A 21,126-nucleotide genomic window follows, 5' to 3' on the forward strand; every position below is an offset into this window, starting at 1 on the left:
CTCGCACTTGCTCGATTTGGATGGTGCAGTAGTGTGCATGGGTTAAATGTTGAAAAGCTCAATTACGCATTACACAATTGATTTGACTACAGCGCCATAAGCCCTCAGCCCTCACACTTTTGATCGATATTTTAAAAATTAATTATTGTTTATTTATTATTTTATTTGTATATACTTAATAATGCTTCGAAAATAACCAATTTCTTGATAAAATTTTCCATTCGCGAAATATTTGCGATCAATCCTATAAATTCGAGAGTTTTTGCTTTTTCCTAGCGTCCCGAAGAAAAAAAAAGAAGTGTGAAGTGTTGCCGGTTAATTGACAAGGTCATGTGGTGTTCGTTCATGGCGAGAATTATTATGTACCATTTTAATACTTATGTAACTTTTCAAGAGGTCTTAAGTAACAAATGTAAACAAATCGAAACTATTGCTCTTCTACCATTGTATGTGATACAAAAACGCCTATCTAAATTTACTTAAATTTATTGAAGATAATCACAGGTCAAAAATTGTCCAACGTACAGTTTGAAATGATGGGTACGTGATTGTTACTTCAGATATTTGGGCTGCCGAACATGATTGGTGCTCATTTTCTAAAGGTGGAACATGATTAAGTTAGGAACTCTATTCTGAAATCTGTGAAAGGGAATCTAATATTATGTAGAACAAGTCATCCAATGTAACGCTCATTGATTATGTCATTGAGAAAAATCGTCCAATGTAACATGTCCGATGTACAAATTGACTAGTAAAAACGTCCTATGTGGTTTATTCTATATTGTAGCATGAAATTCAAAGTAAAATTGTGATTTTGCCCTTTCTTCTGATTTATCAACGTTGTTACTAACTGACTACAGTAAAAATAGTATCGGCATATTAAGAATTCAAATCCATCATCTCTGGATCAAAATCAGACCACTTTCATGCAGCGACCGATTTTGGTTTTTGAAATTGCTCCCTCAATGTTACCTTAAAAAATATATGATATGTTACATTTGAACTTATGGGAACTGACATTCGATTGATAACCTTGACAAATGTCTAGAGAATACCCTTTAACAAATGTATGGTGGCCCTGAAAAATACCGTTTTGTCATGATGGTTGATTAATGCTGAGCTATTAGAGTGTTCAACACAGATGAGGCTGGCGAGCTGTGTGTTATTTGGAACGAAAGTGACGCACTTGGCATATATGGCCCACAGCAACTCACGAAGAGCTACTGAATCCGATCAGTAGCGGTGCAGATTCTTCCTCCTTCTGCGGTGAATAGACGCTCATGTGGGCTGCAGCTCGCTGCTTGCGGGTGGTTTCGTTGTGTACTGGAGAACAATGTTCAACGCCACGCGCCAAAAGCACTGCTGCTGCTGATGACGATCGACCGGACACCACCACACACGGGAATTGAGTAAGCACCGTTCGGCGAGACCGGATAGAATTCGATTTTAAAATCTGTGTTAGGGAAAGCGCTTTTTTCAGGCAATCGGTGATAATTTTGATCACCATTGCAACAGTTGGACATTTGTGTAGTTTTCAATAGTGACCCATTGCAAATTGGTAAGATGTTCATTTTAGCAGATTCGTTGAAAAATGTCCAATCGATTAGCTTGTTTAGAATTAAAATCCATGAGCAATTGACAGAGTTATAAGCGGTCAAAACCTGACCACTTTTCGTAACGTGGTCGATTTTGGCGTTTGTATACCATGGAGCTGAATAGGCCGAAAAAATCCTCGTTTAGACGGCACGGCAGCAGATTTGTCGGATTCCAGTATTTTTAAAACATATGGTTTATTTTAGCTATCCGTCGTACTTCCGGGTCATCCAGCGGAATTGGAATCTCACGGTTTGGAATTGCTCGTCAGTGTACTGTGGAGATCTCCTTCCTCAGAGTCTTGCAGATGTGTGACTTCAAGCAACGGAACTTTCTGGCCGCTTTCCGTTGACTTACCGAATCCTTGTTATTGAACATGTTGTGTAGCGTTGGACGGCTGCTAACTCTCTTCCGCGTTACTGCCATGGATGCCAGGGTACGGTAAACGGTGGATAGCAGAAAATTTCCTCCTTTAAAATGGTCCACCGTGTACTTTTGATGATGAACTACGTCTTTTTCGACTATACTGGGGTGCAAATCAAAAATATTAGTGGTGAAATTGTGTTAGGTTTTGAACGCTTGTAACTTTGTCATTTATAGATGAAATTAAAATCCAAATACGCTAATCGATAGTATATTACTTTGCGAATCTGCTTAAATAAATGCTTTTTTCAATTTTCCGTAAAAAAAACCTTCTGAAAAATGTACAAATGATAATTTTATCACTGTTTTCATGAAATAATCGTTTTTCCCAAACCCAGTCGTCATAATCGAATACCACTTGTTTGCACATCGTTCTGCTTGAACCTGAAAAGATACAAAACAGCGCTGCTGTTGTGCATCTGCTCATCCGCAAGGGAGTCTGCTGGGACCACTGCTTTACAGCATCTACACGTCGGACATCCCTCCTCTAGGAGACGGTTGCGTGTTCTTTCTGTTTGCAGATGACACCGCGATAGCCGTCAAGGGTAGGATGCCTCGTGAAATTACGAACAAGCTCCAACGATGCCTTGACACCTTTACTGATTATGCCACCACGTGGAAAATCAAAATCAACGCCTCGAAAACCCAAGCGATCATGTTCCTTCACAGACAATCACCAAAACTTAAACCGTCTCCCTCCTGTACCGTAATAATGGATGGTACAAGGGTCGAGTGGTCCACTGATGTTACTTATCTCGGGATGTTGTTCGATGAGAAGCTCCTGTTCCGCTCGCACATAGAGAAAACCCTAGTTAAGTGCTCCGCCTTGGTTAGGTGTTTGTATCCGCTCATTTGCCGCAGATCCCGCCTCTCAAGGCAAAACAAACTGGCTGTTTACAAACAGATCATAGCCCCCGCGATCTTCTATGCCGCCCCGGTGTGGGAATCGTGCGCTCAGACCCACAGGAACAAAATCCAGGTTGCACAGAATAGAGTGTTGAGGATGATCCTAGATCGTCCATTCGACACAAGAATAGCAGACCTCCATCAAGAGGCAGAAATTCCCAAAGTAGATTCCAAAATTGATGATATGACAACTAAATTTATTCAAAAATGCAATCTTTCTGAACATGCTTTAATAAGCAATTTGTACATAGTAGGTTAAGTGTATATAGTAGAGTAGGTTAGTTTTAAGCTGTAAATAGTAGTATTAAGTAGTTTCTCTTCAAATTCTAAAAACAAAACAAACCAATCCCACCAAGGTGGTCGACCGTGTACTAAGTCTAGGACTAATTCTGTAAAACAAATTTTGAATTTTGCCCATACCTAAAGATGAAGAAAGCAATTAAATCACTTAGTAAAAATTTATATGGTAATCGTCCAAGTTAAACTAAAATAAAGATCATTTAGACTAACTGCATCTGCTCATTACGGCGTGGCACTGGGTCCTGCAGCAAGCAGGAACAAGTCAGCGGTTAATGTGGTGTTTACATCTATGTGGATTTGCTAGTGCTAGTGTACTAGCACTGTGCAAAAAAGTAGCCAGCATAATGCAAGCAATGCATCACGAAACAGTCCTCCCCCCTAGATGAATTTTCATGTGATTTGAGGCATCGCATAATGGATTTTGATCCAAGTCTAAACCTGGCTACTTCCCTTGGGGATTCCGGAAATTGGTTGGATCCTGGCTATTCCTAATAACTGCCATTGAACTGGTTATTGAATTTTAATGTGATTCAACGGCTTTTGACCATATTCAGAAACTGGCCACTTCTCCGGGAGGATCGAAACATGGCCAGGTATGGTAAATGTGGCACTGCCTCCCAAAATGACTACCATTGAATTAGTTTTTTTTTTTAATTCTTATGTGAATTGAGGTGTCAAATGATAAGTTTTATTTGTTTGAGGTCGCAATTAGCATCATGCCTCATATAAACCGTAGCAAGTGCCGGTCATATTTCCGGAACCGGTTGACCGATTCTAAAAAAATATGTTCTCTGTGTGACCATAATACCTTTCATTTAGTTGCTGGTGATTGGTTTATGGCACTCGGCCCTGCTTGTTCTTAAGCATACAAACGGTACTGTATATAATAGGTCCAACCAACATTATTCATTCTTTATAATAATTAGAAACTAGCAAGGTAGAATTTTTCACCAAACACACATTTTTCATTTCCATATGTTATATTCAAAGAAAAAACACGGCATACATTTGAACGAAGTGCGAAAATGACAAATAGGTCCACCAAAATCCGTTACCCTACACCGGGACATGTTGAAACGCGTGGGAAGTTGAAATGGTAGATGTATATCGTAGCGGAAGAGAATAATCACTAAGATTATTTCTAAAATAGTCTAAAGTTTGCTGTAGTACATAATGCCTCTCAAAAATACTTACAGTGAATATTCACTTCCACCCCGGTGTACCTTAACTATGATGCTTACTATCAAAATATTGAACAGGTGTAGAAACTGTATACGAGCTTTTGCTCTGACTTTAAAATACAGTAACTGAATGCCCCTAATTTTCAATTGTACTTAGTTGTACTAAGCTCCTACTTATTGGAAACAAAACGTTTGATTTGAGAAAAGTCTTCTTCTTCTTCTTCTTCGCATTTCAAGCTTATTGCTTATCGCATATTAGCTTATTGCGTGCTCTCAACTTAGTGTTCTAGATGTACTTCCACAGTTATTAATTGAGAACTTTCGATGCCTGTACCATTTTTGCATTAGTATAATTGTGTGGCAAGTCCAATCATACTTCTATGCCCAGGGAAGTCGAGAAATTTTCCAACCCGAAAAATTCCTAGACCGGACCGGGAATCGAACCCAGCCACCTCCAGCATGGTCTTGCTTTGTAGCTGCGCCTTTACCGACTGAGCTAAGGGAGGCCCAAGAAAGTGAGAGAGAGAGAGAGAGAGAAAAGTCACAGTATTCTATTTTGCATCATTTTACGAACACGCTGTAAAATACATAATGATTATGCTTGCTAATTTTATGTTAGGGTTGTCCTTCAAATTGGAGAACAAAGAGGTAACCCCGTATGATCGTTATACCTCTTCCTCCCCTACTTCGCTGACATATGAACCAAGGTTTTGTTTAATATTGAAAGTACCGTCTTCTAATAAGGAAAACAACTGCACAGAAAAAAATTCTGAATTTTAACTATCGAGTAAAACCTCCCTTTGTTTAATTTTGAGCTATACTTGGCATAAACAGCGAAATCGTTTACAAGCTTGCATACAATATTGCTAATTTATGTATTATTTCACTTAAATTTACACGAAATACCGCGTAAATTTATGCCAAATCTAGCGTAAATTTTATGTGCGCTATACCTCGCAGAAATTTACATGAATTTTTGAACGGTGTGCCTGTTACATTATCGTTAAAAGCAACCTTTACTCTTTACTTCAGAGACCTAATTTGAAACTAGTGATGAAGCTAAAATTAACGTATTTTTTGGCCATTTTTTTATCCAACAACACATTTGTGGACTATACTGGGGTGCTCCAAAATATATAACAGCTTGTTTTGAAAAGTACTTGAACCAACACCAAAACAATGAAATACTTGAAAAATTTAAGATAAAGTATAATAGTAAAAAATGCATGACATACATCAATTTTGCTTAGTTTTACGTCATACTGCCGTCGTGTCTAGAACACAACCCTTTAATTTTTTCCAAGAGCTTCGTTCGCTTGAAAGAATTGTAGAATGCGCTCGTGCAGTTCTTCCTTTCGCAACGGAATCTGAGCACAATTGAACATTATAGAGTGAAATAAAGTGTGTGACAATTTTCAGGAGGGTGAAAGATTTCATTCACCTAAGGTGACATTTCTCTGCGAACGTTTTTGCTCTTTTGGAAAATTATTGGATTCATTTTTCATTTTTTAGTGGACACCCGTTATAGAATAACAAAGTGTCCGGATTCTAAATGGACCAGACTTTAATATGTCGCATAAGGGTTTTGGTTTATGAAGAATGTGGTCACGTAAAACTAGCATGTCGGGATAGAACAGTGGTTGAGGTTTTGGCTTATCATTTTTTTGGATTTGATCGATAGCTTATTGGATTGTATTGTATGAATATAACTCTCTTACCTGCAGTGTTGGGAAAATATTTAAAAATATCACGTTTGATTTCTTTGATTAGACAAAAATCAACAAGCAATAACTGTGGTTGATATTGCAAGCTGTGATATCGCAGCTTGGAATATCAAGCTAACAAAACTCACCTGCTACAAATTTCACCAAACTGTGGTGAGATAGTGTTTCATGACTTTTGCTTTACCCCCGAATGCAACCGAAACTTCCATAACGGCTGGCAGCAGTAGCTTCGGGTTTGCCATCGTTGAACATCCCTTACTGTACCTTCTCTTTTTGTTTTCTTTATTAAGTTGAATCGCTGTGACATCTTTATTCTCGGAACCGCTTCGAAACTTTAAGTGCCCAAATATCAGCTTCTACGACACGTGCAACATTCAAATTGCATTGCAGCATACATGGAGTAGCAATTTCAGGTGAAATTAGGCACCGATTTCCGAGATTTGTACAATTGAAAATTCGAAGTAGAAGTACATGTATAGTCTACGTGGTGGCCATTTGTGGACTCTACAAGGAATCACCTTAAAGAGACTTTCAGTCCTAGCCTGGTTCGTCTCTAAAACTATACCTTCTCTAAGAAAACGAGATGCAACGGAATCATTTTTGCATCGATTCAACTCCCAGCTTCAACTTTACACGTTGTGATTTGTCTCGTAATATCAAAGGGGCTTGAAAAATCAATTTGCTCCAATATCACGCGTGATGTTGAGAGCGTATGAGAGCGGAAAAATATCAATTTGCTTGCTAATGATTATGCCATCACTGTCTACCTGTAAGTATTTTTAGGTTTTATGGCGAGCTAATTACAAGCAAACTATCCCCATCAGTGTCCATTCGAGAGGTCTAAATCAAAAAAGCTTTAAAGGTATGCAGATTCCCGCTTCACCTTATTGAGTCCGAGCCATGATAACTTCGGCAGTAGTCATGGATGATTAAATTCGAAATAATCTTTCCAGTATTAAATATCATTCCTTTACAATACTGATATATAATCAAAAAAGATTAAATTTCAATAAAAAATTATTAAAATAGAATCAAAAATTATTCAAATTTATTCGAAAAAGATTCTCTTCAATCTTATCAACCATGCTTAAGATTAATATCAAATGTTTAGTTTTTAGAAAGAGAGTATTAATTTTTAATCTTTCGAAATTATTAAACTGAGTTTAATGTCAAATTGATTAAATTTCAAGCAAAATGGGAATAATTTAATTTATCAGTGTACAATCCTACATTACAATTATTGACTCTCGTGGAAGGGGGCACATGAATTTAAGATGGTCGGGGGCGCACGTATGAAAATTTAGTGAGTAACAAGCTCTTAATTTACCATGACAGCACTGTAGGAGGGCCACCACTTCCATTGCCGAAATATTTTGACGTAGGACTACGTCTGTGATTTCTATTTGGGTGTTCACTTTATGAAAACCGAAAATGGAACACGTAACGAAATTATGAAATATTTTGAACGTTAATAACTCAGCTGCCCCTGAACCAATTTCAATAATTTTAACACCAGTCGATCAGAAATATTTCTACGCATCAATTTCGAAAACTATTGAAAAAGGGTAAATGTCAAGCATTGTCAGGGCATCGGTAGTAGACGAAACAAGGGGCATTCGCCTCCGATCTTCAAGTGTTTGCGAATAGGGAAGATGTAATTGCGTAATAATTTGCACAATCATCGCCATATTCAGAACCACACGTCCCCAACGACTACACAAAATGCTCTTGAGAGTTGTAATCTTATAACCAAACTTGGAAGCGGGGATTTAAGTGATTTTGATAGATTTTCTTCACCGACATTCTGTTTCGTTAACATATAACTCGACGGCAAACACATTCATTGATACGTTTGTTGTTCTGGATGATAGAAGAGCATAATAGAAATAGTGCAAAATAGGTAAGTGAAGCCAGCCATGGTGTTCATATGAGAGAATCGATGAAGAAAATTGACTTTCACCCCTCTGCTTCTAAGTCCGTTAATTCAGTCGTCGTCATAGCAATGAAATGGGTTACAGTTGCTGGTTGCAATTCTGCTGTTCGACATTTTTGAAGGACCACAAAAAAACATTAAATTAAACTATTTTCTAGGGATGCCTAAAAGTTCAATTCTTCGATTAACGATTAATCATAAAGATTTTTCCAGTTATTCGATTAAATATTTATCGAATTTTTAATTTTTCGAGCGCGTAACCGACATCATTTCTTATTTCTACTCGTTTGATTTAGCGCAGTAGAGAACATAAATAAAAGTACTAATTTATCTGATCAGGCATATAGAAGTTCCATGACGTGAAACAGGATTATAAATTCGCCGAAAATTAAGCGTCTTTCTGCTAAAGGCTAAGATTTACCAATTTGTTGAGAGGAAGAGTTTAACGAGAAAAGGAAGTTGGAGGTTGTATCCAAGACACGACCGCAGATTTGATAGGTAGTTATGATGTCACAGCAAAAGTAAAGTAAATATTAAATTGATTTCTTAACTCGTTGTCAGTGAAAAATTTCAATAGGTTGAAATTCGGAAGCAATTTGAGAGTTTTGCCCATGTAGCACAAGCTACTCTTTAGTTAACTCTTTTATTAGTCATTTGTGGTCCTGAAAAGGACCGCTGGGTTGGAAGCTTGGATGCTAGTTAAGAACAATACTGTGGAAATTTTTCCTCGATGTTTTTGGAAATGATAGCGGTGCGGAAATTAAATATGTACTAGGGAAAACACATCAATCTCAGAATTTGAGCCTACCGGACGGTACCTACGTTTGATGCAAATTTTAGTCCCCTTCTATTAAGAGAATTTGGCAAGGTTTTTTTTTTTGGGCATAATGCTCTTAATAGGAGGAGCTTAAAATTTGCACCAAAAGGCTTAAAGATCGGTACCATCTGGCATGTTCAGTGCTTGGTATCAATATTTGGCGACTGTGTTAGGGAAACCACTTTTTCCCATCACGGAAATGCCTCGTTTTCTGATGAAAAAAAAAACGAATTTACGTGCACAACGCATGGAATTTTTGTTTTATTCAATAGATAAAAAAAGCGAATAGGGTAGAGCGCTACTTCGTCGTAATCGCCCATTTCCGTTCTATCGATCAGAAAAGATCAATAATATCAATGATTTCACCGTGCACAAATCAATAATAGGTTTGTTCCGATGCGTTAGTTCATTAGCTACAACATAAAACTTGTTAGATCGCATTGTATGAATATTTACGCTCATTGTTCTCAAAACAAAAGAAGCGCTCCTTGCGAATCCCCTTTTTCTACGTTTATCCGTAGGACGAAGAAAATCTAATGGCGTTTCAATGCGTTAGGACGGAATTGAAACTCGTAGAACGAATTTAAAATCAAGAAGCAGTACTATATTTTAAACAATATCTCAACAATTTGTGACTCTTTATCAAATCTAACGGTACGTATGGAAAGTTGAATACATTTACACGTCATTTTTAACAGAATTGTTCATTTTTTTGTTTAAACTAGTTCAGCAAAGATAGGTAAAGCGCAGATTGTGCTTAGTAGGACAGAAATTAGATCAAAAACCCTATTGATTGGAGGAATTTCTTGCTTAAATTTTTCCAATCGCGATCAATCATATAAATTCGAGATTTCTTTGCTTTTTCTAGCGTCCTGGAGAAACGAAGTGTCTCTGGTTTATTGACATGGCCATGTGGTATTCGGTTATTGCGAGAATTTGTATGTACCACTTCAATACTGTTGCGCATTTGACGACAAACGTTTGGTTGCTGGGTACATTATCAAAGAGCTTTGGGGGTGATGTGGCTGGCAAAAAGGCGAGACTGAATTCTAAAACAACAATAATTTATGGTGATCCTAAAAAGGACCGTTTTGTCGTAATGGCTGAGTAATGCTGAGCTATAAGGGTGTTCAACGCGGATGATGCTGGCGAGCTGTATGTTGTTTGGAGCAAAACTGTTTCCGATCCATAGCGGTGTGGCTTCTTTCTCCTTTTATGGATGCTGATGTGGGCTCTGCAGCTAGCTGCTTGCAGTGTACTGGAGAACAATGTTCAACGCCACACGCCGAAAGCACTGCTGCTGCTAACACCGACGAATGGACACCACCACCTACGGTGATTGAATGAGCACCGTTCAGTGAGAGAGAATTAAATTCAATTTTTAAATCTGTGTTAGGGAAAGCGCTTTTTGCAGGCAATCGGTTATAATTTTTATCCCCATTGCAACAGTTGGACATTTGTGTATTTTTCAAAATTGATATTGAAAATTAATAAAGTGTTCATTTTAGCAGATTGGTAGATAAATTTCCAATCGTTCGACTTGACCTCTTTTCGTAATGCGGTCAATTTTGTTTTTTTTTTTTTTAATTGCACCCCCAATCGTTGCCGAGAGACGTGATCCTACGTCAACACAAAAAAGGGGAGGAGCATTAGCTGGGTGGACACTGGGATTGTCCGGTCCGATTTGCTGATCCAGCTGCCTACACGTCATCATCATCTTTCAAAGGCTTTAAGCCTGTACTACCATCGGCCCTTTTCAGGGCCACCAAGATTTTCCAAAAGAGTTCAATTTCTGAAAATGTCCCAACTAAAATTCATATCAAAAAGTTCTTATCAGGGCAAACATAGTCATACTAAAGAGTATAAACAGAATGAACCCCGCTCAAATTCCTATTCCTACACAAAACACAAACTCCTGCTGCAGCTAACAAATAACATTTATTATATAAGGCAACGTAGTCCTACGTCACCATTGCGTGTAACCCCATAGGGCTTTCCCTTGTAGTTTTTTGTGAAGAAAGCTGAAGTTATTTCCAAAAATTTGGTGAAATTTGTTTGCCGGTAATTTGTTTTAATGTTTTTTTTTTCTACTTTTTTAATTATTGTTGAACTTTAGAACATAATTAAATTGCACATTTTTTTAGTAAAATACATCCACCGCGTCATTTTTAACAGTCTAATGTAATTTCTCCCAAAAACGGCCAAATAAATACGGGCATAATGGGGTATTTACACTTATGCTAGCTCAACCAGCTCATCCAACTAGCACGAATCTCAGTTGTTCCTGAAATCTCTAATATTATGGCTCACAGTGGGAACAATATTGAATAAATGATCCGTCTGGTATTCGGTGCATTACGGTATACCTGTATTACATATTTGAACCCACACCAACTTCCCTCAATCGAAACCTGCACTGTAATGAAAATTACATGAAAATTGCAGCAGCCACTGGCACAGTTTCCTAAATCCGTTTGCCAAAACAGCACCAGCTCAGGGGGATTCAATTAGCCTCGATGACTGCAAATGAAATCATCGATTGATCAATTACAACCCAATTAAGCAGACTATCGGATCTGTTCGAACATAATCGGCAGACAAATGTGTCGTACAGATGAGTCTGATTGACCAAATGGATTGCTCTCCTCCCTTCCCCTCCCACACCGACACACACTCATCGTTTCCATCCATCCATTGCTCAGAGCGACTCATACCCATAGCAAATCCATTTACTGTTTATGCGATTGTTGTTTCGGTAGTTCATCAAAGTTGAAAGTCCGGCTATCCAAACTGACAGACACGACACCGAGACACCACCACCACCACCACCACCATCAGACCAGGAATGGATGTGACGTGCCATTTCGGAAATTACCGAGAGGCAAATGAACTCCGGACAATTGCCCGGCTTGTGCTGTCGCTCTAATTGAACTATCAATTGAGAAGCCCGACGTCGGCGTCGTCGTCGTCGTCGCTCTCAGTTGAGTTAACTCTGGGCATTGATTTTCCGACCGGTTCAGCTTTAATCCTTGCTCGCACTGAGGCTGCTCTTGAACCACATAATTCCTTATGATGTTAACCCCGCAGCAGCGAGATGGCACAGTGGCAGCGATTCCAAAGTTGGAAAGAAGTAATAAACAACACCTGAGTAATTTATGACGTTGGCGTGACATAAAACTTTGTCTATGATTCTTCTCGTTTCGTTACTGTCGGTCTGAATGAATGTGTGTTTTCCCTTGTTCTTTGATTTTTTTTCCTTTTGTTTTTCTAGCTTCGGGGATTTTATGTTCTTCACATCGTTGTCGAAAAAACTTTTTTTTTCTGTTTCGATGCTAAACTAATCATAAAACAATTTCGTGCTCAAAATGCTTTATTATGAGTTTTACTTGGTCCTGTTTTATTCATCATAATTAACGATGGTGGAATTATTGGGGACGCAAATGGGAGAGAATGGATTTTGTTTTGCTCGAAGTCAAAGGAATGCTATTATGGACTGGGAGGGCAAATTATGCCGATTAATTGAGTTTGACTGCCATTTGGAATGGGGATCGTGCAAGGGACTCTTTTGAGTTCAGTCGGGAATATTGATGTTTGGAATGTGAATTTAAGTGTCCCATTTTTTTCCTTCTCTTTCCAGACCACCACCTCCGACAAAGCCAAACGGACATGGGGCCAACGTCTTAAGCTTACGAAGCCATCCACCGACAAGTTCAGCAGCAGCTCTGCCTCAACCATCAGCGGCGCCAGCTCGTCCAATCTCGCACCAACCAACGCCAGCTCGAAACCTTCAAATCAGTCTTCCTCCTCGTCGTCATCGTCCTCCTCGACCGTGACCATCGAGGTGCTGGACTATTCCAGCCTTCAGCAGCAGCACGTCCAACAGTCGCGCTATCACACCACCAATGCGCCCAGTTCCCTCGGTCTGGCAACCCACTCGATGAAGTATGCCGAATCGACCTGGATGTACGGCACGATGCGTGGCATGCCTCCACCGATGCCCCATCCTGGACATCCCCTGCACCACTCGCTTCCGCATCAGCACCCGGGGGCCATGCTTCACCATCCGGCCATGTTTTGTCCGATGCCTGGGCTGGGACCGGAGGTAGCAGTCGTCATCTGCTGCTGTCCGGAGTACCTGAATGGCACCAAGCGGGACGTGAAGAAGGCAAGCGTCTGTAAGAAATGCAAAGGGTCGAGACTGCCGTTGGCTCCGATCGGGGGCACTATGAGGCTGACGTCTGGTGCGACGTTCCTGGCACCTCCAGCCAGAGGAACCGCTGGGACGATGAAACTGGCGTCCACCTATGGAAAGAAGGCAAGGCCTTCGATATTGGGCAGCGGAGGAGATCCGTATGATTTTATGCGAAGGTCGAGACTGAGTCAACCGGAGCAAGCAAGCAAGTCTGTGAAGAGTAGCATTAAGGAAAAGCTAAGGGGACGGGCGAAGAGCACCAGTCCTTCGAAGGGGAGAAGCAGAGCCGACAAAAGGGCTGTGTCTCCGACCGGGAGCAAGAGCAGTGGCAGTCGAAGCCTGAGTGCAAATCGCGGCAGTGCTAGTAACAAAGGATTCAAGGACTGCTGGGTGGAACCGGAGGAGATTCCCCCGATGATTGAAATGCAGGAAGCAGGAGCCGCCCGAAGGTCAATCCTGCGATGTGATATTAATCCATATGACTTGATTTCGCTGAGCAGCGGGCTGAACAATGAGTTCTCGCCAACCAGCGGGACGGAGGATTATGACCTGTCGGTTCATTCGCAAAAGTATGAGAATCTACTGGATACCTTGTATGCCAATCGGTACAATCCGGCCATCAACAACATTGCGGCAATATCGGGCCAAAGAATCAAACTGTTCGACGGGGATGCGGGGCCATCCGTCTACGATGACGTCGATGAGTACGTGTACGATCCGGTGGAGGTTCAACCGGATCCCAACCAAGAAAACCGCGTGGAAATCATCCCGGAGCGGCCACCTCGAACCAAACACAAACACGACCCATCGTCGCCGTCTTCGAGCAAAGACGAAGACCTCAAGTCCCTGCCCTCTCAGATCTCGTCCGATGTGACTCAAAGTGCAATAAAATCGATCCTGAAGCGACCTGGGTCAGTCGTCAGTGCCCCAACGGGTCCTCCAGACAAACCCAGCTACGATACGATACGGCTCAACCAGACGCTGGTCCAACGCCTGACCAAACTGACCTCGGACGAGAGCGTATTCGCCAAGACCAGCTCCGTTAGTGCCAGAAATTCAAAGACTCCGTCCGGTAAGGACAAGGATAGCAAGCGCAACTCCGCTTCCCAGTTCTACTTGCCAAGTCCGTTGAACGGAGCGGGGGCGGTGGCTGCCGGTGCGCTGGGATCCCGCAAGAAGGTCCATTTTTTAGTCGAGAATGAAGTCATCGATGACGACAAGTTTTTCGCGCAACTGTTGCTGTCGGAGACCAACGGTCACACGAGAGCACTGATCGAGCCGAACAAATCGACGGTGACGATTGTGGAAGTTACGCCGGAGAAGACCACGGAGGAGGGCAGCACGGCAGTCGTTGCGACGGCGAGGGATCAAACGAGTGAATCTGTGATCAAGAGCTTGGTGAATCATCTGGACAGTTTACGCCATCAGCAGCGACATCACGTGGTGGAAGAGCAGCAGAAGGAAGATAAAACCGAAACTGAGGACAGTGGGAAAAACGAAACGACCAACGGGGACGTGACCAAGGATGACAAAGCTCCAGCCGTTAATGGAGCTGTTAATGGCGTCAACGGATCCAGTTCCGACGGAGGTAAGCAACATCGTAAATGTATTATTCATAAACGAGAAACCCATTTTTTTCGGAACGATTATAACTAAATCGAATTTTGGCGCGATACGCTTCACGGAGCCCCACCAGGGGGAAGGTCGTTCCCGAGTAGCAGCGAAAATCGATTCGTGTGCTAACGAGCTCGCATAAAATTCTAATTTACTAGCCGTACGCGTCTAATGACGGGCAAAAACAATCTCCTTGCCACCCGCGTTTGATGGCGAAAGTTGGGGCCAATCCACGCCAAGTCGCACCCCTTATTAGCACAGCAGTTCATCTGGTGTTTATTGACGCTCTCAAAAGTAGGTACTTATTCCGCCGTTGTTTGCTCCATCCTATTTGACACGGTACGTTTCGGAACTTGGGCACTTCTTCCCGCCCTGGAGGTAAAGCAACAAAGCTTATACCCCACCAAACGAGCTTAACAAGTTGCGGAAATATGGCTGACCGGAAACCGGGTAATACCCAGTTGCATTTGCGACGAGCACGAAACTCACGCGAATGTCTGTGTCGTCCGGTGGATGGTGGTGCATGATTGTCGGTGCGGAATGGCATGTGGCACTTTTGAAGAAAGCAACAATCAAATCAAACGGCACTGGTGAATTATGTGTTTGGTGAAACGGGGGAGAGATTGGTAGGTACGTGTTTGCAAATTGAAATCGAATAGAGTCATTTGGAGCTACCCTACAGTCCATTCTTTCTAACTCGTTATTGAATGGAGCATCGAGTTGGGGAGGATGACGAAAAATGCTGTAGATTCGTTTCAGCATGCCACAGAAAAATAAAGAACAGATCAATTCCAGGCTAAATAGGATAAACGATAAACAAATAAAAAATTAAGACTCGACCTTCTCCGATTTGCATGAAGCTTTGCACATTTTTGCAAAAATTCGGCCACTTTGAATATTGTATTTTTTTTCAAAATGGCGTCTTGTCATTTTTCAGTAAATTATATCGAAATAACGTCTGAGACAAAGTGTTCGTAGAATGATGCAAAATAGAAAATTGAGACTTTTCACGCTTGGTTTCCAATATGTATAAGCACAGACAAACAGATATAACACATTGAATATTTTTCACTGTAAAACATCGTCGCTAAAACATTACCGCCATCTGTTGAATACACTGTGGTGGGTAGTACGCTGAACAGATGGCGCTAGTGTGTAAACGTCAAACGCAAGGGAATTGAGTATGCGCGCCACAGGTGGCGGTGCTACCAACTACGATACTTTTAAATGGACCGTTAAATGCTTGTTCGATGAAAAACTTGCGAATGTTATGTCTGTTTGTCTGTGGTATAAGCATCTAGTTATTGAATTTCAAAGTCAGAACCTAAAGCTCGTATACAGGTTTTCAACCTATTCAATGTTTTGATAGTAAGCATCATAGTTAAGGTACACCGGGGCAAGTTGAAACTGTACGTGTGTCTCTTAGCGGAAGTGAATATTCACTGTAATTAGTCCTTCCTTTTTCAGGTTTTCGTTTCGGGGAGGGGAAGGGGGTATTTTTCATAAATAAATTGCGTTTAACTGCGTTTCGTATTAGGGGCTGTTCATTAACTACGTAGACAATTTTTTGGGATTCATACCACCTCCCTCCCTCCCCTGCAGACAATTGTCCATACCTTTTTTTCTCGACTTTGTATGGACCGTGGATAGTTGCCAACCCCCTCCCCTCCTTCTAAACTGTCTACGTAGCTAATGAACAGTCACTTAGTTGAACGGGACCCAAGTCTCCGCACGACAGCAGCGCTGTTGTATATCATTTCAGAACGATGTGCAACCAAGTGGTACTCGATTATGACGACTGAGTTTGAGAAAAACATTTATTTCATGAAAACACTGATAAAATTACCATTTGTACATTTTTCAAAAGTTTTGTTCCGGAAAATTGGAAAAAAATATTTATTTCAGCAGATTTGTAATGTAATATTCCATAGATTGGCGTACTTACATTTTAATTTCATCTATAAATGAAAAAGTTACAAGCGTTCAAAACCTAACACTATTTCACCACACAAATTTTTTGATTTGCACGTCCAAAAATATTCATCGCTTTTTGAGATAATTGAGCTTTAAACGCTTTTTTGGAATTTTCACTCAAAATTTGCTTAAAATTATTTGTCTGAACAACTTTGTCTCAGACATCATTTCGATCAGAAGTGACGTTTCCATGCTACAATAAATCGGAAAATTACAACGACGCCATTTTGAAAAAAAAATAACAAGTTCCAATATGGCCAAACTTTTTGTAAAAAATTGAATTAATGCCCATAGCACACAATTATGCAAATCGGAAAAGGTCGAGTTTTTCCGATTTATCATTAGGCGTGGAGCTACGCAAAGTTTTCAAGCATGACAATCATCATTTGAAAAAATGTCATTACCCTGACAATGGTTTTTCCTGATTTTCTTTGCAATTTCCTTCGTCCTTGAATATTTTCGTGGAAAACAATTTGTAGACTTTATTTTTTATGGATTCCTCAGAAATGTGAGGAGTCACTTCACAAAGTACTCAATAACTTCAGGAAAGATCAAAAACATTTCAGAAACATTCGAAATCACTTTGGAAAGTTATTGCGGAAAGTTCACTTCGGAAATAATTGCATCGCTTCGGAAAATATTGAATAACTTCAGGAATGTTCGGAATCACTTTGGAAGTACTGAATCACTTCATAAAAGTTCATGGTCACTTTTGAAAGTACTGAATCATTTCAGAAAGTACTGACCCACGTCAAAAAAAATTGGGATTCTATTAAAAAAGTTGATTTGATTGATTTATTTATTTATTTACTATAGAGACTTTCAATCAAATCATTTTTTTTAGGTAATCCCAATTTTTCTGAAGTGGGTCAGTATTTTCTGAAAAAGAAGAAAGTTTGAAATAACTTCAGGAAGTACTGAATCTTAAACTTAATCACTTCAGAAAAGTTAAGAATCTCTTCGGAATCACACTTGAATCACTTCAGGCACTTTTGGATTCACTTTAGAAAGTACTGAATCATCCCAGAAAGTTTGTAATCATTTTCGCAAGAGCAGCATCATTTCGAAAACAACCGAATCAGTTAGAAATGCACTGAATCACTTCAGAAATGTTCGGAATCACTTCGGAAGTACTGAATCATTTCAGAAAGTACTGATCGACTTCCGAAAATTTCGGAATCACATCAGAAATGTTTGGAATCACTTTGGAAAGTACTGAATCATCTCACAAAGTTTGTAATCACTTCCGCAAGTACTGAATTACTTCGGAAAGAACTGATTCACTTTTGAAAAGTATGAAATCACTTATGAAAGTACAGAACCACTTCAGAAACACTCGGAAATTCTTCGGATAGTATTGAATTACTTAAGAAAATTTCCAAGGGGTGGTCACTCAACACACTTGTTTTGCGCCAATTTATTTTTTCAGTGTACCTCAGTGTGCCGCAGCTGGCACTGGCAAACTGACTTTTGTTTACATGTGAATAATGAATTGTTTGGCAACTCGGTATTTTAACCATTCTTTGTTTTGTTTTTCGAAACCTGAGAACTCAATTGACGACGACGATTTTGGGCGGCCGGAGCCGGAAAGCGACAGCGGTCTAGAAAGTGGTGGACGCTTTTTGCTAGTGACGACTGTCGGATCTTCGGAATCGAAAGGCGCTAAGCGCAAAGCCATTCCAAGCGACGAACATACGAAGAACACCAACGGAAGATCAAAGCCATGAAGCAGCTGTACAAACCGCCGACGGTAGAGGAAATCAATCGATTGAAGAAAACGGAATATTTCTACCACTTGAATTTGTTCCGGCTGCAGGTGGAAGAGATGCTAAGCGAGGTGAAGGTGAAATTCAAGGCGTTAAATTATATTGAGCGTTGGTTGGGTGATTGCCGGAAGTTTTTGAGGACGGTAAAATATGCACGATCTCTGAAGGATGTGGCTTATGAAGGGGTTGGTTTTACGCTGGCATTTGCCGGCGGGTCGCATGTTCTCGCCAAGAAAAGCTTCAAATTCGTTCAGCAACGGATCGTGTACCATATTGGATCCAGTCGTTTGGGAACATCTTATGGCAAGCCACTGAAAGTAGATTTACTGCTGGAGATTCCGGGCAAGTGTTTCCGGAAGAAAGATTACCTTAACTCACAGTATTCTTTGGCCAATGGGATGCGCTTCATTCCGCTTAAAGGGGACTTTCGGTGAAAAATTTGCTAATCGCGTTGTGTTTGTGGTGCACGCTGTTGCAATTTATTTGTAATATAATTAATTTAACAGTGTTAATGTTTAATATAACCAGATTTTATTTCAGCAATAATTAACAGTAGCATATGGTACCATAATGAAAACGACCATTTTAACCTTGTTGCGAGACAGACAGCAAACGGTGTTGTTGCAATCCCCGCGACGTCAGCGGAGCAAACCCGGTCAAGAAAAAATGCCATTAACTGACCCGGGAAGCGCAAACATTTGGTAACGCCAGATATCGTAACCGAGACTAGATGATTCAGTAGCGTGCCCATTAGACTGATGCAAAATTTGAATTTTTCGCTCCACAGTGCCTAAATGGTTTCAAATTGGGTCCTGATTAGCCTCCCAAAGTTACAACTCATTTGGTTAGAAACAGACTTCCCACAAGCCATTTGACGTTTACATGTAAATTACTATGGGAAATCTCAACTTTTTGTTCACTGGCTTCTAGTCTTTTTTTATATTTAGCTGCAAAACAGTTCGATAGCCATTCTTATAGAAAATTTTGTCAGCTACAACTTTATTAATCATTTAAGGGATTGGTAAACTTATGACAAGATCAAGCAGCTGCTCTGTAGGCAACACTGTATTTTGCCATGATATTTGTGTCCTATTCAACGCCCTAGAAACACCAATGTTGCCTGCTGAGCAGTTGATTGAGCATGATCATAAGACATCAGCGCATTGAACCATTGATAACTTTCGATTCTTTGCATTTAATCAAAAAGTGGTCTCCAGCAAAGTTGTAGCTGGGAAAATTTCCTACAAGACATAGACACGAACAAAAATCTTGGTTTTACCATAGTAATTCCCATACAAACTTCAAATGGTTTGTGCCATCTCAGCTTCTCACCAAATGGGTTCAAATTTTGAGAGGTTAGTCAGGATCCGATTTGGAATCGTTTAAGTATTGTGGAGCGAAAATTTCAAATTTTGCATCACTCTAGTGCCCATGCCTGTGGAGAGGGAGGTATTTTTGCTACTGAATTCCGCCAACGTTACAAAAGATTTAAAATTTACCTGTGCCAGTTCCACCGCCAAGCGAGTGTGCAAGGTGAAAGCTCTGCAAGCAATCGCAACCCTCAGATTCCTTACCGACAACATCCAGCGCAGAATCCACTAGTTCGACACCCTTGGTGTAGTGTCGTTTGACCCAGTTGTTACCAGCATCGGACTGTCCGAAAACGAAGTTATTCGGTCGGAACAGCTGTCCAAATGGTCCCGCTCGGACCGAGTCCATAGTTCCCGGCTCAAGGTTGATCAGGTACCAACTTCTTCGGACAAGCAATAGGATGTGCGCTGACTATACTTTGTGGAATTCAATTCGATTTGGAGAATCACTGGTGGGACTTGATGGAGATTCACGGTTGTGGTTTGTAAAAATTGGATTGTATTGTGGCAACATCAATAACAAATTTTGACACATGCACACTGACGCAGAAAAAGCTCAGTGTTGCCAGTAACTTTAAAGATCATAAAAATTGTAACCATGGGTGCCAAACAGCGCCAATGACTGCGCCCGGATGTGCCCAAGCTTGATTTTGGCACACTATGTAGAGTGACCATACGGAATCTTTCCAGAAAGCTTGTGATCACTTCCGTAAGAACTGAATCATTTTGGGAAGAACAGAATCACTTCTCAAAACCTCGGCTAGTATTGTGTCAATTCTCTCAAGTTTGCAATCATTTTCTCAAGAACTGAATCACTCCGTAATGACTGAATCATTTCAGAATAGTTTGGAACCCCTTCAGAAAATATAATATCACATCAGAAAAATCCGAATCACTTTTTGGAGCACAGAATAAAAGTTGGAAATCTCTTCGGAAAGTATGGAAACATTTTGGAAAATCACGGAATCCGTACTGTAGTACTGAATTACTGCATAAAAGCTTGAATTCACTTCAGAAAGTGCTGAATCACTTCGGTACTTACAGACATAAGTAAGCATGAGAATGATTAACCGCTCGCGGTTGATACTCCATTATTGCCAGCACACCTGTTTTACACAGGGAAGCAACAAACGATGCGTGGGACTAGCATGCATCTGCAATGTGTAAAAATTGGTGATCTCATACTAACAGCGCCGGCCGCGTCCAAACGTAGGTCAATCAGGGAATGGAAAGGAATGTGTTGACGTGATTCTCGCTTTGTTGGAAACTGAGAAATTCTCCTCCCATCCACGAATTTTTCAATAGTTTTTCAACAGAATTCACTTAAGGGAGT

The 21,126-nt window shown here is 40.5% G+C and overlaps 1 protein-coding gene across 1 annotated transcript in view; it reads left to right on the forward strand.

The window, feature by feature from the left end:
* RhoGEF64C (Rho guanine nucleotide exchange factor at 64C) overlaps window positions 1–21,126 on the forward strand; it is a 670,047-nt gene that overhangs the window by 576,797 nt on the left and 72,124 nt on the right. The window contains exon 5 of the mRNA XM_065230356.1: window positions 12,515–14,657. Coding sequence (XP_065086428.1) covers window positions 12,515–14,657 — 2,143 coding nt within the window. The remainder of the gene's footprint in view (window positions 1–12,514; window positions 14,658–21,126) is intronic.

Source organism: Ochlerotatus camptorhynchus, unplaced genomic scaffold, assembly GCF_037179485.1.
Source record: "Ochlerotatus camptorhynchus isolate MF236.1 unplaced genomic scaffold, CSIRO-AGI_Acam_v1.1 ptg000330l, whole genome shotgun sequence".
In the NCBI taxonomy this organism is placed as follows: domain Eukaryota; kingdom Metazoa; phylum Arthropoda; class Insecta; order Diptera; family Culicidae; genus Ochlerotatus; species Ochlerotatus camptorhynchus.